The sequence below is a fragment of the Oncorhynchus kisutch genome, linkage group LG1, assembly GCF_002021735.2.
Source record: "Oncorhynchus kisutch isolate 150728-3 linkage group LG1, Okis_V2, whole genome shotgun sequence".
NCBI lineage: Eukaryota > Metazoa > Chordata > Actinopteri > Salmoniformes > Salmonidae > Oncorhynchus > Oncorhynchus kisutch.
This window is the reverse complement of record NC_034174.2, coordinates 16,319,841-16,332,508: the sequence shown is the minus strand read 5'-3', so window position 1 is coordinate 16,332,508 and position 12,668 is coordinate 16,319,841. Positions and strand designations below refer to the sequence as shown.

The window sequence follows — 12,668 nt, the reverse complement described above, 5'->3', positions numbered from 1 at the left end:
TGACTGAATGTAATTGGGACCCCTATTCTATGCTGTCAACAGCTATTAAATCTAGATAATGCAACAATATACACTATATATACAAAATTATGTGGACATCCCTTCAAATTAGTTGATTTGGCTATTTCAGCCACACCTGTTGCTGACAGGTGTGTAAAATCGAGCACACAGCCATGCAATATTCATAGGTAAATATTGGCAGTAAAATGGCTCAGTGACTTTCAACATGGTACTGTCATAGGATGACACCCTTCCAACAAGTCCGTTAATCAAATTTCTTCCCTGCTTGAGCTGCCTGGGTCAACTGTAAGTGCTGTTATTGTGATGTGGAAACGCGTAGACGCAACAACAGGTCAGTTGCGAAGTCGTAGGCCACAATCTCACAGAACGGGGATGCCGAGTGCTGAAGCGCGTAATGCGTAAAAATCGTCTGTCTTTGGTTGTAACACTCTCCCCTGAGTTCCAAATTGCCTCTGGAAGCAATGTTTGCACACAAACTGTCAGTTGGGAGCTTCATGAAACGGGTTACCATGGCATAGCAGCCTCACACAAGCCTAAGATCACCATGCACAATGCCAAGTGTCGGCTGGAGTGGTGTAAAGCTCGCCTCCATTGGACCCTGGAGCAGTGGAAACACATTCACTGGAGTGATAAATCACAACTGTCAGTTGGGAGCTTCATGAAATGGGTTACCATGGCATAGCAGCCTCACACAAGCCTAAGATCACCATGCGCAATGCCAAGTGTCGGCTGGAGTGGTGTAAAGCTCGCCTCCATTGGACTCTGGAGCAGTGGAAACACATTCACTGGAGTGATAAATCACGCTTCACCATCTGGCAGTCTGAAGGACGAATCTGGGTTTGGTGGATGCCAGGAAAACGCTACCAATGCATAGTGCCAACTGTAAAGTTTGGTGGAGGAGGAATAATGGTCTGGGGGTGTTTTTCATGGTTCAGGCTCTTTAAGTTCCAGTGAAGGAAAATCTTAATGCTACAGCATACAATGACATTCTAGACGATTCTGTGCTTCCAACTTTGTGGCAACTGTTTGAGAAAGGCCCTTTCCTGTTTCAGCATGACGATGCCCGTGCACATAAAACAAACAAAGTCCATACAGAAATGGATTGTAAAGATCGGTGTGGAAGAACTTGACTGGCCTGAGCCCTGACATCAACCCCATCAAACACCTTTGGGATGAACTGTAACGCAGACTGCGAGCCAGACCTCTCTAATGCTCTTGTGGCTGAATGGAAGCAAGTCCCTGCAGCATTGTTCCAACATCGAGTGGAAAACCTTCCCAGAAGAGTGGAGGCTGTTATAGCAGCAAAGGGGGGGACCAACTCCATATTAATGCACATGATTTTGGAATGAGATGTTCGACGAGCAGGTGTCCACGTACTTTTGGTCATGTGTATTGCATCTGTTTTCAATGACCAAATTGGAAACGTTTTGGACTGACTCATTCTGAAGTGTTCAACTGACAAATTAAAGGAACTATTTTCAATTAAAAACTGGAAAGAAATATTAACTGGAAAGAAATATAAATATAAGATATTAAACCTAGGTTCGTTCAATTATGTTGGTGTCATACAATATATTAAGAACCACTTGACACGCCTACAGTACAAATATCATAATTGTACGGTTTAGTTCGCCACTCCCCCCTTTTCATGCTGAATGGAACATCCTGAAGTGGTCCAGTCTCCCGCTAGTCTAGGGTAGGCGTTTCGTGCAACTGAATTGACAACAGTACAAGGTTTACGGTACACTCACTGTCGTTTCAAGTTGTAAAGTACAGTAATAATACACGCCAGTGACATAAATGAAGTACCAGTGTTTTTACCTATTATTGCAGGGATCACTTAAAGTTTGTTTCATTCACTTTTCTCCAACTTATCTTGAGGAAAGACAAACGTGGCTTGGAATATAGCAGGACTCCATCTTTTGGGAATGCTTCCTCGTTTCTGTAAAGTATGTTTTTCTATTTTCTTTTCCACTAATTAAAACTTCCTCATGGGTAAAAGCAAAAATGTAAGGGTGTGTTTCCCGAGACAAGCGTCTACTGCTTTTTCAAGTCCACTGCTGCTAAATACTGTTTCCCAACAAACGGATTACTTTCAGTAACCTAGAACTTTCACTAAATATTAAATATATATCTTAATGAAAAGTGGTATTGTTTCTAGGCTTGTCATATACAGTAGGCGGCTTGATCTTAATGCATTATTCATAGAGGCTTTCACGCGGAATACAATGAATTAAACCAGCTGAACTGTTCACACCATATTATCCTCTTCGTTCATAAACCCAGTGTATGTCTTGAACCTGTGGGGAAAGTCAGCCCTCTATTTAAACTTTTATGGTCATGGAGGTACCCAAGTAATTACAGTTGGTAGCAAATCTGAATCTATTGATTAGAAATCCCAAATATAATTTGTGATGTTCACTTCAATTTACATTTAAAATAAGTTAATGTAATTTATCTTTACAGGACAGGAGAGCAGAGTGAAAAGATATTAATTCCCCACAAAAGTCATGTTGTACTGGACTGTACTGCCTGATTGGAAAGTATTGTTGTTGGTGACTCTTCTATGGGACTGCTGCTTCTGTGCTGAGGAACTGAAGCCCACAAGATGGCCACTGTATCCCCAAAAGCCTCTGGTCCTGGCCTGGAATGCTCCGACGGAGGACTGCGGCCCGCGGCACGGTATCCATTTTCAGCTGGAGCAGTTCCAGATTGTGGCGTCGCCCAACGAGGGCTTTGTCCGCCAGAACCTCACCATATTTTACAAGGACCGCTTAGGGTTGTACCCCTACTATGATGAGCCTGATGGTACAGCTATGAACGGTGGGCTCCCGCAGATTGCCAGTCTCACTCAGCATCTGGAGAAGATGCCGGAGGGCATTCAGTATTACATACGTGAACCAGGGGCCAAAGGACTGGCAGTTATTGACTGGGAGGAATGGAGACCACTGTGGATCCGCAACTGGGACTTCAAGGATGTGTACCGCAGACAGTCACGCCAGCTGGTGGCTGAGAAGAACCTAGCTTGGACCGCAGAGCGTGTGGCTAAGGTGGCCCAGCAGGAGTTTGAGATGTCGGCCCGGAAATTTATGCTGGAGACCCTGAGGCTGGCCAAGAGCCTGCGGCCCAACCAGCTGTGGGGGTTCTACCTGTTCCCAGACTGCTATAACCACGACTACAGGATCACTCTGGAGAACTACACAGGCCGCTGCCCTGACGTGGAGGTGGCCCGGAATGAAATGCTCAAATGGCTGTGGACTGAGAGTACAGCCCTCTTCCCTTCCGTATACATGAGCACAGTGCTACGCTCTTCGCCCTCTGGGCGCCAGTTTGTCCGGAACCGGGTGAAGGAGGGGATGCGTCTGGCATCACGGGGAGACGGGCTGGCACGTCCTGTCTTTGTGTATGCCCGGCCCACCTACGCCAACGTATTGGACCTGCTGACAGAGGTGAGGGGCCGTTTCACTGACAGTCACATAGTACTAACTAGGAGCACTTATCCTACCTAGACCTTTAAATAATATCGTTGTTTTTAAAGTCTTTGTATGTTTTTTGGGTTGAGACAGATGGAGGTGAAAGGTATGAGAGAGAGGTTGCTGAAAGAGCACGGGAACAGATTCAAATCCATGCTGGCTGCAGAACATCATACATGTCCTCCAGAGGCAGTGGCTTAGACAGATAGGCCACCCCAGGCCACCTACCTAGACCTTTTGATCAGACTGTATACCATTGGACAGGAAATCCATCCTGCATATCATATTCCAGCTCAATTCAGTGAGAAAGTGGTCAAGGAGTTGGAAGAATAATTTCTGTTAACCAATATCTACAGCCTATAAACCTACCCTAATCCTATCCTAAAATAGATTTGAATGATGGTTCCGATTCAGTTAATGTTTTGAGGATTCAATGAGTTTTAGTTTGAAACTGTTTCATATTTTTTCTGAATACTCCCTCTTTAAAATCTATTTCATCAATGGGTGTGATTTCTAACTGCTCTTTTGTGTGGTGTGTCTGTGTGTGCTGGTTTGATTGACCCTGATTCACAGACAGATTTCTCTCTGTCCTTATCTGTGGCTGCAACCCTATCAGCAGTCATTCCAATACTACCACTCTTTTGTATGTGTGTGAGCAGGATGGGTGTTGGACATGTTACTCGCTAACACTCCATAGTGCATTTCCTTAGGGGGCATGAGCAGATAAGAGGTGGTCATACACAAGGTCTATAGGGTCCAGTTACCTCTCGCCCCCTCTCAAGTGCATGTGGTTAATTCTGGTTCTATTTCCACTGGCTGATTTGTGATGACTGTGTGCTTTTTGTGACAAATCTGTACTCCTATAGTCAAGATTTGTAATGATTTCATCTCTCTGCAGACGGACCTGGTCTCCACCATCGGGGAGAGTGTGGCTCTTGGGGCTGCAGGCATCATCCTCTGGGGAGACCATGCTTATGCAGGCAGCAAGGCAAGTGTCCACACAATGACATCGCTACGAATCACTGAATGACCAAATCACAGGACCTCTGACTGCTTGTCACAATATCATAGTCAATCATGTCACACACTTGATGATCAGCTGATTATGAGTTGTGTTTTTGTAGCAGCCCCTCTTCCTATGCTTTTTGTTATTATGATGTGAAATGGTTTGTAGTGGACTGTAAGCTTGATTTAAATTGGGGAGACGCAGGAACAACATCAATCTTTCAACTCTGTGTGTGTTTTTCTCTCTCCAGACCAGTTGCTTCAGTCTGAATGAGTACCTACAGGGTCCGCTGGGCCGGTACCTGCTCAATGTCTCCACGGCAGCAGAGCTGTGCAGCCAGAGACTGTGCGGTTCCCAAGGACGCTGCCTGCGCAGACACCCTGACACTGACGCCTACCTGCACCTCAGCCCCCTCACCCACAACATAGTCAGCCTGGAAAATGGCAAATTCAAGGTTCAAACTCTAGGTCAGCTTGGGGAAGACGAGATAATGGGCTTTCAGAGAGAGTTTCAGTGCCAGTGCTATAGTGGCTACCAGGGAGAGGGTTGTGGCCAGAGAGACCCCCTACAACAGAGAGGTATCGCACCTTCAGTCATGGGGACATGGGTTCACTGTCTGCTCCTGCTACTCCTCACACTCCTGCTCTGACTGATTGCATACATACATAGTTCATACAGCTACATTTAAAATGATTTAATGTGTATTGGTGTACACATGACATTATCTACACACTTCCACAAAATGCACAAACATTATATACATACACTGGGACAAATGCAAATGTATTCACTGGGGCCCAGGATGCTGTAAGGTTGGTGAATCTATGATTAGATGGTGGAACACTGTGGAACACGTACGTAGAGTTATGGTTGTTTGTGTGTTTTGATTTTCTTGATACATTGGAGGGCTCGCTGGAAATGACTTTGTTTACATTGCTCTCTCGCTCTTTCTCAGTCCCAAGAATATATATCTCTCTCATGCCTGCCTATTCTTCCCACCCTCCTCCCCTTTCCTTTCTACAACCCCTCCCCTTTTAAGTTGTAATTTTCTCATGATCCCAGTTTGTTTTTGTGTGGTAGTTTTCAGCTTATGATGTATGTACAGGTTTGTGTTATGTGTGTGTGCCAAAATGGGACAGATGCACTTGATTTTTTTAATAGCACAAAATAGTACTTAGTGCCTGACCTTTGACATTTTTATCTTTAGGTAAAAGTTCATATTTATATGAATGTATTTTCACACAAGAAAAAAGCTTTTGTTATTTAATGACAAATGTTATGACAAAAACAAGACTACTATTTTCTCTCCAGAATTGTGCATCTATTTTACTGTGTACTGTGTTTCAATCTTTCAAAATAAATCAAAGCCTTAACAACATCCAATACAAATCTTGCAGATGCATCACTCTTGCTGGTCACTGGTCTATCAGTGCCTCTCTCTGCTTTGTTTCTGGTGGATCCAAAAATCACAATGTACACATATGGGCTATAGGCCTAGACCCTTCAAACTCAACTCTGGACCTCGATACCAGTTCCACTGCATTTTTTTCATTGTTACTCTCTAATCAGGGACTGATTTAGACCTGGGACACCAGGTGTGTGCAATTAATTATCAGGCAGAACAGAAAACCAGCAGGCTCCGGACCTCGTAGGGTAAGAGTTGGATACCCCTGGCCTAGACCTTAAATACAGGCTACTTTTGAGATTGGATTTGTCTGGCACAACCCCTTCCCCCCTATAATTGTCTGGTGCTGCCAGCCAAATGTTCATTTCAGCAATAGACGTTTCCAGGAAGCTGACACATGACCTGACATTATGGAAAGACCCTGCATGTTTATAGAATTCTGAGGGCAATTCTCCACTGATCTATATATCTTTTAAAAAACAGTTTTGGGGTTTTGACATCCAAATGAGTGGGTAATAGGCTACCCTCCTGATTTTGGGGTCAAATAAAACTTTGTCTGAAGCATTGCCTTACTGTAGCCTAGGCCACAACACCATATTTGATTTAACAGTCCTCCTCTACCATAATTATAGGTTTCCTCTAGCCAAAATTATTTTGGTTCCTTTGAAGTCTTCAGCAAGAGATCCTAAAGTTTTATAGGCCTGTGTGTTTAGACACATTGCAGATAGCCAGGTCTGTTAAAATGTTAATGCACAGAGCCTGTTTATTTTAATTATCTAATTCATTAATGAATTATCCCGAGTGGTGCAGCGGTCTAAGGCACTGGTTCGAATCCAGCCTGCATCACATCCAGCTGTGATTTGGAGTCCCATAGGGCGGCACACAATTGGTCCAGCGTCGTCCGGGTTTGGCCGGGATAGGCCATCATTGTAAATACGAATTTGTTCTTGCCTAGTTAAATAAAGGTTAAATAAAAATACTAAAATATTAAAGAAAGCATTCTGTAGGCCCATTCTGAGAGCAATACTTTCTAATACTTTCTAATCATTTATATAATACACTATTTTCCTTGAGATGAATGGGCTATAGTGGTTCCCAACCTGTCCTTGTTCCGGGACCACCAAATCACTGTAAAAAGCTCTTGAGGAACACCATTGGTGGAGTCGCAGAATTGGCTAAACGTAAAATATTTTGGCGGTCAAATATTATAATATTATAAACTATAATAATTATAATTGTTTATAATTATAATTGTTTATAATAATAATAATAATAATAATTATAAACCATTTGCATCGTGAAATTGCTTATAATACCACTAATACTCCCAACTGTTATTATGTCTGGAAGAAAAAATAGATATAAAAAAATGAATCTAAACAATTTCGCAAACCACCTGCAGCACCCTCGCGGACCACAGGTTGAAAACCACTGTGCTACAGTAAACTAAGCATACATTGGCTTGATATTTCAAACTCGCAATTCGATTCACAAAGGTGATTCAGAGCGAAATACATTTGTTCATGTATCTTTAACGAATGTCGACTGTATGAGAAAACGTTCTGCCTCGTCCTCTTTTGATTGCTGCTTGGAAAATCTGGTTTTTCAAGATGCACTGCATTTAGTTCGCGTGGCGCAAATGGTGATCCGAATTTGCACTTTGTGCAATAAAAAGAACAAAGTCCGAACCCCAGGCATAGCGGACGACCTAAATCCAGCGCACCTACTTTTTTCTCCAGACCGTTTTCCTTCCTCTTTCTTACTTTGAAAAGAGAAGTTGGCTATCAGCAGCTCATGCGATAGCGTACACTTTTCTCTATAGTCAGTTGACTTGTATAAACCAACTATTTGCCCACGAAACCGATGATATGGGTAAGTAGACTAATAAGGAGCGGTTATTGTGTGATTTTGACTTAGCTAAGTAATGTTTATGCAGTGCATATTTTCATTAGATTCCCTTAGCACACTCAAAGTCATGTGACTTACTTCCTCACAGTAAAATAGTCGACTGGAGAACTTGAATCAGTATGTACTGACTGTGTCACTCAGGCACACTGCTTTTATTTCAATTTGGCAAAATATGGTATAAAAGTTGTGTTTTCTCTCTGCAGGTATAAAGTGCATTTTCCCTGGGGCGCTGATTCTTTGTGTGAATGTGGCCAGTATTGTTCTTAGCAGTGAGCATGAAGCAGGAGCACTCCCCACACTGTCCCAGCTGCCCTTCCTCACTGTGTGGAATGCCCCTACAGCCCAGTGTAAGAGCCGCTATGGGGTGGATCTGGACCTGGGAGTGTTCAACATAGTGAGCAATCAGAACCAGAGCTTCATGGGTGACAACATCACCATCTTCTACAATACTAAACTGGGTCTGTACCCAAGATACAACCAAGGAGAGGCAGTTAACGGCGGGGTGCCACAGAATGCCAGCCTGCTGGAGCACCTGAGGGCTACCTCTGAGGACCTCCGGACCTACATGCCTGACAGAGACTTCCATGGGCTGGCTGTGGTGGACTGGGAGAGCTGGAGGCCACTTTGGGAGCGCAACTGGGAAGGCATGAAGGTTTACTGGGAGGGGTCCAGGGCCCTAGTGAGGGCCAAGCACCCAGACTGGAGCCCTGCTCAGGTGGAGGTGGTGGCCCGCAAGGAGTTTGAGGATGCAGCACGGGCGTTCATGGAGGGCACCCTAAGGTTGGGGGAGCAGGAGAGGCCCAAGGGGATGTGGGGCTTTTATGGCTTCCCCTCCTGCTATAACTACTACAAAAACACAACATATAACTACACAGGGGAGTGTCCTCAGATAGAGTTGAAGAGGAATGATGATCTGTTCTGGCTGTGGAACGTCTCCTCTGCCCTCTACCCAGATATCTACCTGGATATTGGGATGCGTGGTCTTGGCAACGGCATCCTCCTCTACACACACCACCGTGTCATGGAAGCCATGAGGGTGGGCGCGCAGGTGACCCCCATGGTCCCCCCTGTGTTTCCGTACGCCCGCATTGTCTACACTTACTCTCTGGAGTTCCTCTCTCAGGCAGGTGCCCCCATAGTTCAGTATGCTGTTATGTACTGCCAATCCCTATTGTCTATCAGTGCAATAGTATGAGTCTAAGACTGTTATGGTACGTGATACATGCTGACCCCTGATTGCTACTTTGTTAGGAGGTCCTGGTCCACACGATTGGAGAGAGTGCTGCTTTAGGATCTGCAGGGATCGTACTGTGGGGAGACGATGCCTACTCCAAATCTAAGGTACATTACAATTTAGAATTTGGTCCATTCCCTGCATATGCAAACACACACAAATAATGATTATTTGTGATTTCCTGTTTTCCAGGCGAATTGTGAGGCAATCAAAGACTACCTGGATGAAACCCTGGGCCGTTACTTGGTGAATGTGACCACAGCAGCTACTCTGTGTAGCAGGACGGTGTGCTCCTCTCAGGGCCGATGCCAGAGGAGAGACAAAGTCTCCCGTGCCTACCTCCACCTGGACCCCAGTGCCTGGACTGTGGTGCCTGAGAAGAGGCCAGAGGGAGGGCAACGCTACAGGGTGCTGGGCCAACTGAAGCCACGTGAGGCTGTGTACATACAGACCCACTTCCAGTGCCAATGCTATCCTGGCTGGGGAGGTAAACACTGCTCCAAGCCCCTGTAGTTCTGATCGAGACAATCCCCTTGTGTTTAAAGGAGCATCGCTTACATTACATTACGTTACGCTACATTACATTACGTTAGCCCACTCTGATTACTGTACTCACTCTTATGGGACACATTATACCCAGTCCTGAGCCAATAAGGTATAGAAGTATAACAATTGTAACCAGCATTGTTGCATTCGTGACCCTCATTCAGACTCCCCCTGCTCAACACCAATCTGCCTCTGACCACTCCAGATAGGTGGGTTACATGTTACCAGTTGGATGAGTTTACTAGTGAGGGATGAAGTGATATGATATTATGAACAGTTTATTTGTAGATCACTGAGAAAGCTAGGAATAAACCATAGTTGACATTTAAGCACATGTCTGTTTAGAAAATAGTTTCCAGACATTTTACAAAAGTAGAAATGTAATCTTGTTAAATGACAGTTTATGACCTGGGATTATTCCTATTGGTTTCAAACATGTCACAGAAAATCATTGGTTAAGCTTGAATCCTTAGTTGAAACAATAACAAAGGGGTTATTCCGCCTCTGTTTCGGTATTAAGCTGAGGGATGGGCCTTTTAGAAGTGTAACCATTCTCACATTTATAGACAGAGCTATGGATGCAAGGACTGACCATCCATAAAATCTAAATGATAGTTTTAACCATGTTTTGATGCTATACAGTGTTTACACTGTTTACCAACATTGGAGTAAAACAACATATTTTGCGTTCTGATGGGGTATGCGAGTTGAGCTAAGCTCACGATGCATTTACAAGTTATATTCTTCAAGAATCAATGGGTAAATATCATTCATAAGTCCAACAATGGATGTAGCAACTAAGGATTCTAGCTTTAAAATAATGCTTCATTTCGGGACTTTAAGTTTTTAAAGCTATTAGAGCTAAGGAGATCCACACCAACTGGAGTGGTGCTTGACAGTTTCAGCTGTTAGCTAATGGCAAAGTGATTCTTGAGCACCAAAAATGTACTCAGAAATTGACTAGAATCCTGTGTTGCGTATATGTGACTCATTAGAAATGTGATGTAATGTACTCATGATTGATACTGTATGGGTGAATGTATTGTCTACCAGATACTTCAACTGAAATGTTTTTGAATTTTACATTCAATAAATGATTTCACTGGCATATCTGTACTAAAATCACAATAGGAAGTGGGCTTCAACCATTTCAGCACAGCTGCATGTGATATCCCAACCTCACACCACAGTGGACCTATTATGGATGCCTTGTACCCACACTCTGATTTAGAAAGAACATGGTTATTTCTATACTTGTGTGTGAGCTGTTAGCAGAGGAGCAGCATGCTGAGCTCTGACAGGATTCCCTGGGTTTCCTACTGCAGGTCTGTGACCACCAGGTGGTGGTATGTAATAATTTAACTGAAACAAGAGCTTACCCAAGGCTTTATATGTAGCTACTACTGGTCACCACAGCTCAGAGTGGATTAAGTGGCTCTTTGCAAAAGATAATTGGCCCACAAAAATGTATGGATAATTTCATGCCTCAGTTTTGAAGAGCTCAAAATATGAGTGTTAATACACAGTATTGAACTAACAGACACTGACAGACACTGTCTCGGTGTCTTCTTAGGAACATGTGGTGACCCTGATGCCCTTGATTGATTTTCACGCAGCATGTAAGACCCTCTCTCTTCTGATAGCTGCTGTTTCAATGTGGTGTGGTTGGCTGTAATTTGGCTTTCTCCCTGGAGGATGGGCTTGCTCTATCCCACTTCCCTCTTTATCACAGCAGATTGGATTGGGGGGGAAATGAGAAAGATATCCAAAGGCTGCTGTTTCCACACACTATTATTCCCATATATGGAAACTAGGAATATATAGGAGCCTTTTAGAATCATCAAAACTGTGGTTTTGGCCTGCACTGACTTGAATTACACATGACATTGTGTAATTACGCAATGATAAGTAAAAAGATGAGAACAACTTAATGTTACAACAGTCATAATAACAATTTGAATGCAACTGTAGCTGTTATATTTTCTCCTTTTCCCATACTCCAATACTGAATAGAGCTGACCTGTAGCCTTCAGGTAGATCCGCTATAATGAGAGGCCACTGTGAGCGTTATCTGGCTCCTGCTAGAAACACAACTCTCCAAACAATTGGCCCTCTCTCCCACTAACTAACCCCTGTCTGTCAGTTCCAGTGAGCCGGGCCCTCACTCTCCATCTCTCTATCCTCTAATCTCCACATTTGTTCATTTTGGTGTCTCGCTCTGTCACCCCTCTGTGGTCACGCCTCCCCCTCCCCTCCCCTGCCGCTCGGTCTAGAGATTGTCTCGGTGGCTCTTGGTATAATAAGTGGTTCGTCACACTCTCTGTCAGTGTCCTTCAAAAGAGTCAAGACTGATCAGGCTTCATAGAGGTCTGATATTCTTCTGTTTCTCTGTAAGGATGTGTTGTCCCTTATATGTGTGAGCAAGTCTATGTTTTTGTTCATTGATTTTTCACTGCGGTAGGGGAGTGGGAATCAAGTCAAGTTTATTTGTCATATGCACAGGATACACATGGTACACAGTACAATGAAATCAGAACCTGTTTGATGTGGTTGTATACCAACTGTGACCACACTGGCTCCGAATATCTTTGACTAATGTCTTCCAAAATTACAGTACCAGTCAAAAGTTGACACACCTACTCATTTCAGGGTTTTTCTTTATTTTGACCATTTTCTACATTGTAAAATAATAGTGAAGAAAACTATGAAATAACACATGGAATCATGTAGTAACCAAAAAAGTGTTAAACAAATCAAAATATATTTTATATTTGAGATTATTCAAAGTAGCCACCCTTTGCCTTGATGACATTTGCCTTCTCTCAACCAGCTTCACCTGGAATGCTTTTCCAACAGTCTTGAAGGAGTTCCCACCTATGCTGAGCACTTATTGGCTGCTTTTCCTTCACTCTGCGGTCCAACTCATCCCAAACTATCTCATTTGGGTTGAGGATGGGTGATTATGGAGGCCAGGTCATCTGATGCAGCACTCCATCACTCTCCTTATTGGTCAAATAGCCCTTACACAGCCTGGAGGTGTGTTGGGTCATTGTCCTGTTGAAAAACAAATGTTAG

The 12,668-nt window shown here is 43.7% G+C and overlaps 2 protein-coding genes across 2 annotated transcripts; both read left to right on the top strand.

Moving 5' to 3' along the window:
• The first annotated feature begins 1,653 nt into the window (after positions 1-1,653).
• Positions 1,654-5,889, top strand: LOC109898618 (hyaluronidase-2-like). The gene is made up of 4 exons (XM_020493657.2): positions 1,654-1,970; positions 2,488-3,470; positions 4,393-4,482; positions 4,751-5,889. The coding sequence occupies exons 2-4, from the start codon at positions 2,532-2,534 to the stop codon at positions 5,147-5,149; spliced, it is 1,428 nt and encodes a 475-aa protein (XP_020349246.1). The 5' UTR covers positions 1,654-1,970; positions 2,488-2,531; the 3' UTR covers positions 5,150-5,889.
• A 1,410-nt stretch (positions 5,890-7,299) lies between these two features.
• hyal1 (hyaluronidase 1) lies at positions 7,300-10,701 on the top strand. The gene is made up of 4 exons (XM_020493671.2): positions 7,300-7,777; positions 8,017-8,936; positions 9,065-9,154; positions 9,240-10,701. Exons 1-4 carry the CDS (start codon positions 7,774-7,776, stop codon positions 9,558-9,560), a joined length of 1,335 nt encoding a protein of 444 aa, XP_020349260.1. The 5' UTR covers positions 7,300-7,773; the 3' UTR covers positions 9,561-10,701.
• The last annotated feature ends 1,967 nt before the right edge of the window (positions 10,702-12,668 follow it).